The sequence below is a fragment of the Orycteropus afer genome, unplaced genomic scaffold (assembly GCF_000298275.1).
Source record: "Orycteropus afer afer isolate SDZICR_OR568_19922 unplaced genomic scaffold, OryAfe1.0 scaffold00040, whole genome shotgun sequence".
Lineage (NCBI taxonomy): Eukaryota > Metazoa > Chordata > Mammalia > Tubulidentata > Orycteropodidae > Orycteropus > Orycteropus afer.
Window position 1 is genome coordinate 14,949,248 of NW_006921627.1, and position 5,586 is coordinate 14,954,833.

At 40.5% G+C, this 5,586-nt stretch overlaps 1 protein-coding gene across 1 annotated transcript in view; it reads right to left on the bottom strand.

Moving 5' to 3' along the window:
* Positions 1–5,586, bottom strand: part of LOC103193917 (ovostatin homolog 2-like) — a 68,811-nt gene that overhangs the window by 9,882 nt on the left and 53,343 nt on the right. Inside the window, 2 exon segments of the mRNA XM_007937220.1 lie at positions 5,157–5,166; positions 5,275–5,452. Coding sequence (XP_007935411.1) covers positions 5,157–5,166; positions 5,275–5,452 — 188 coding nt within the window.

Sequence of the window (5,586 nt, forward strand, 5' to 3'; positions counted from 1 at the left end):
AAGGCACTTGACTGCTAACCAGAAGGCTGGTGGTTCAAACCCACCAGCCACTCCTCGGAAGGAAGGTTGGGCAATCTACTTCTGTAGTGATACCACCTTGGAAACCCAAGGAAGGGTCACTATGAGTCAGGTCTGACTCAATGGCACATAACAACAACAACAGAATCTTCCAAAACTCTGCTCTTAAGCTTATCTGAGGCTTCAAAGTCAAAATTTATAAACAAAGCTTACAAATTTTTATTCGACTCGATGGCAAATAACAACAACAACAACAACATATTTATGTTAGCCTTAGGTTTGCATAACACTTTCAGGAGATCTTTGTTTGAAAAACAGAAAGGTGAAAGAATCACAGAGTAGGCATGTCCCCAAGAGATCTTCTAGGTTGTGCCCCTGCCTCTGAGTAGGGTTGCTGAGACATGAAGTTAACAATTCCACAGTGTAATTAGTTGCTGTCTTAGCTCTGTTGTTCAGGCAATTTTCACTTAGAAACCCTTAGAAAAATTTCCCAAGCTGCTTTTACTCAGCATTTCCCCATATGTCAACTAAGGCTAAAACCCTTCGGAATCTATGAACAACTTTCAATTAAAGAGTATTCTATTGTTCATCTGAAGAAGAAAAATCTAAATTTTTTGTTCTTAGCGTAGTGCCTAAAGCATTTGACTGCTAACCAGAAGTCTGGCAGTTCAAATCCACCAGCCACTCCTTGGAAGGAGGATTGGGCAATCTACTTCCATAGTGATATTGTTGTTGTTGTTGTTAAGTGCCGTCGAGTCGTTTCCGACTCATAGCGACCCCATGCACAGCAGAAATAGTGATACTGCCTCGAAAACCCAAGAAGGGGTCGCTATGAGTCAGGACTGACTCGATGGCAATAAGTTAGATTTATAAAGTAAATATTTGTGAGCTTTCTACCACAGGCCCACTTATGCTTTTCTTTAGGACAAAAAATAGTATCTCCACTGTCTCAAATTACCAGTGCCTCTGTAAAACAACATCTAATTATTGCTGGAATATTGATATATTGGAGCAGAAGCTTTCAAATTATACTTGCATAAATCAAGTGCTAACTTACCTTAAGAAGTACTAAATTCTGCTGTCCATTATCATAATTACCAGTATTCATAATTGTTATTTTGTTGTTGTTTGGTGCCATCGAGTCATCTCCAACTCATAGCGACCTCACACACAGCAGAATGAAACACCTCCCGGTCCTGTGCCAGCCCTATGATTCTTGCTATACCTGAGCCCATCGTGGTAGCCACTGTGTCAATCCATCTCATTGAGGGCCTTCCTCTTTTTCGTTGTCCCTCCACTTTGCCAAGCGTGATATCTTTCTTCAGGGAATGGTCCCTTCTTACATGACCAAAGTAGGTGAGACAAAGTCTGTCCGTTCTTGCTCCCAAGGAGCATTCTGGCTACACTTCTTCCAGGACAGATTTGTTAGTTCTTTTAGCAGTCCGTGGTACTTTCAGTATCCTTTACCAACACCACAACTCAAAAGCATCGACTTTTCTTCAGTCTTCCTTTTTCGTCGTCCAGCTCTCACATGCTGCTGAAACGGCAGGGAGGCCACATGTTCTGACCTCCTCTAATCGCACAAGAGGAAGACAGGGTTACCAGCAGTAACCCAAGGCCTATTACTGCAAGCCAGACATGCTGCCTCCCTCCAGCCCTTTCTCCAATTGTTCCTCCCAAAGCACCACCATCTCTCTCCTGGGTTCGATAATTCGCTGCAGTGGCCACACAGAGCTCACAGATTATGGGGTTTATTAGGGAAGCACCAGGCTACAATTTAAGTTCAGGAAAAATGCTCGGTCTCTCTCCCAGCCCACCGTCTCTCAGCCAAGTCTCTCACAGTCTCTCCCCCAGCAGTGCATGTCCCTCGGTGTCTCACTCAGCAATGCGCGCCTCTTGCATCTCTTTCCCAGCAGCGCGTGTCTCTTTCAGGTGTACGTGTCTCTCGCAGCCGCACGTCTTCCTAAACCAGCAGTCAGAGAGAGTTCTGCCTCTAGGAGGCCTCCTTTTGAGCCCAGCAGGGTAGTCAAAACTAGCCAATCACAGAATCAGAACTCTAAGCACCTGAGAGGGAGTGGGAACCTCCCAGAACATTGTATTGTACCACGCCCAACAGAAATACTCCACGTGGATAACATTTACAATCAGGAGCTCCTCAGTTGCTCATTCCAGCACTGAGTTTATGAAGACTTATGGTAGAAAAGTCACACTAAGTAATTTACTACACCCGCACATGCATATGAGGCAGTTGAAAATACCATGGCTTGGGTCAGGCACATCTTAGTCTTCAAGGAAACATCTTTGCTCTTCAGCACTTGAAAGAGGTCTTTTGCAGCAGATTTGTTCAATGCTATATGATGTCTGATATCTTGACTGCTGCTTCCATTGGTGTTGATTGTAGAACCTAGTAATATTAAGTCTTTGACGACTTCAATCTTTTCTCCATTTATCATGATGTTGCCTTATTGGTCCTGTTGTGAGGATTTTTTTTCTTTATATTGAGGTGAAATCCATCCTGCACACTATTCTTCAATCTGCATCAGTAAATGCCTCAAGTCATCCTCACTCTTAGAGAGCAAAGTTGTGTCGTCAGCATAGCACAGGTTTTTAATGATTTTTCCTCCAATCCTGATGTCACATTCTTCTTCATATAGTCCATCTTCTCAGATTATTTGCTCAGCAGACAGATTTAATCAGTATGGTGAAAGGATACAACCCTGACACACTCCCTTCTTGATTTTAAAACATCTAGTGTCCCCTTGTTCTGTTTGAACAACAGCCTTCTGGTCTGTACAAGTTCCTGATGAGTACAATCAAGTGTTCTGGAATTCCCATTCTTCTCAATATTAGCCAATATTTGTTATGATCCACACAATAGAATGCTTTTGCATAATCAATAAAACACACGTAAACATCATTCTGGTATTCTCTGCTTTAAGCCAGGATCCATCTGACATCACCAATGATATCCCTCGTTCCACATCCTCTTCTGAATCCAGTTTGCATTTCTGGAAGTTTCTCTGTCAATATACTGCTGCAACCATTTTTGAATTATCTTCAGTAAGATTTTACTTGCTTGTGATATTAATAATATTGTTCGATAATTTCCACATTCTGTGGGATCACCTTTCTTTGGAATGGGTACAAATATGGATCTTTTCCAATCAGTTGGCTAAATCTTTTGGCATAGCCAAGGAGTGCCTCTAGTTGTTGAAACATCTCAACGGGTATCCTGTCAATTCCTGCAGCCTTGTTTTTTGCCAATTTCTTCAGTGCAGCTTTGACTTTTTCCTTCAATACCATTGGTTCTTGATCATATGTCACCTCCTGAAATGGATGAACATCAACCAACTCTTTTTGGGATGGTGACTCTGTGTATTCCTTCCATCTTCTTTTGATGTTTCCTGTATTGTTCAATATATTGCCCATAGAATTTTTCAATATTGCAACTTGAGGCTTAAATTTCATCTTCAATTCTTTCAGCTTGAGAAATGCTGAGCATGTTCGTCCCTTTTGGCTTTCCAACTCCATGTCTTTGCACATTTCATTATAATAATTGACTTTGTCTTCTTGAGCTGCTCTTTGGAATCTTCTGTTTAGCTCTTTTATCTTTCCATTTGCTTTAGCTACTCTGCATTCAAGAGCAAGTTTCAGAGTCTCTTCTGACATCCATTTTGGTCTTTTCTTCCTTTCCTGTCTTTTTAATAACCTTTTGCTTTCTTCATGGATGATATTCTTGATGTCATTCCATAATTCCTCTGGTTTTTGGTCATTGGTCTTCAATACATCAAATCTGTTCTTTAAATGGTCTCTAAATTCACGAGGGATATAATCAAGGTCATATTTTGGCTCTGTGGACTTGTTTTAATTGTTTTCAACCTCAACTTGAACTTGCAAATGAGCAGTTGATGGTCTGTTCCACAATCAGCTCCTGGCCTTGTTTTAGCTGAAGAATTGAGCTTCTCCATCACCTCTTGCCACAGATGTAGTCAGTCTGATTCTTGTGTACTCCATCTGGTGAAGTCCACATATATAGCCACTGTTTGTGTTGTTGAAAAAAAAGTATTTGCAATGAATAAGTCATTGATCTTGCAAAATTCTGTCATGCATTCTCCAGCATTATTTCTATCTCCAAGGCCAAATTTTCCAACTACCAATGATTCTTCTTTGTTTCCAACTTTTGCATTCCAGTTACCACTGATAATCAACACATCTTGATTGCATTTTTGGTTAATTTCAGATTGCAGAAGTTGGTAAAAATCTTCAATTTCCTCATCTTTGGCTTTGGTGGTTGGTCATAAATTTGAATAATAGTAGTATTAACTAGCTTTCTTTGTAGGCATATGGATATCATTCTATCACTGACAACATTGTTCTTCAAGATAGATCTTGAAACATGATTTGTGAGAATGAATGCCACACCATTCCTCTTCAATTTGTCATTCCCGGCATAGTAGATCACATTGTTATGTTATTCAAAATGGTCAAATCAGTCCATTTCAGCTCACTAATAGCTAGGATATCAATCTTTATGCATTCCACTTCATTTTTGACAGCTTCCAATTTTCCTGGATTCATACTTCATACATTCCATGTTCCAGTTATCAATGGATGCTTGCAGCTATTTCTTCTCATATTGAGTAGTGCCACTTCAGCAAATGGAGGCCCTGAAAGCTCTACTTTATCTATATTATTAAGCTAGGCCCTACTTTGATGAGGCAGCTCTTTCCCAGTCATATTTTGAGTGCCTTCCGACCTGAAGGGCTCATCTTCCGGCACTGTATCTGACAATGTTTCAGGGCTATTCATAAAATTTTCTGGTAATATATCAGACAGTATTTCACTACTGTTCATAAGGTTTTTACTGGCCAATTCTTTGAGAAGTGGATGGCCTCTTCCTTCTTCCAAGTCTGTCTTAGTCTGGAAGCTCCACTGGAACCGGCCCACCATGGACATCCCTGCTGACACAGCTTCCAGCTTCACAGCAACATAATATGACAAACAGACAGACAAGTGTGTCTCCCTTAGCTGTTCCAACCCCTCCACTCACTTCCTGGGGTTACCCTTACCTGTTCCAGCTGCCAGCCCTATCTGCCACTGCTCCCTGCCACCTGGGGGCTGTCCCCTGCCCCTTTTACCTGTTCCAGCCTTTGGCAAAATAAAAATGGTAAAAATTATTTTACTACTGTTTAAAATCTTTTTTGTTATATTACCATCTCTCTAACCTGGGAGTTGCTATCAAAATGTGGCACTTACTTGAAAGTCACTGTTAGGTCATAATTAGCCTGGAATGAATCTGAAGAGTTTTTCTTTGCTATTTCCAAGGAAAGGGAAAATCCAGATGCCTTCTTAGGTATGAGGACATTATACCTAAGGGTGGCCTAAAATGATAGAAAATAATGAGAAAACCTATCCATTTACCCTATAGTAAAAACTAAGGCTCTGTTGTTAATTTAATGCATTTAGTTCACATCTTTACCATCAGGGAATAAGGCTAAATGAAATCGTTTAGTTTTCAGAAGATACAAGAATATTTAACAATATAATTTAATGAAGATATCAGAACAT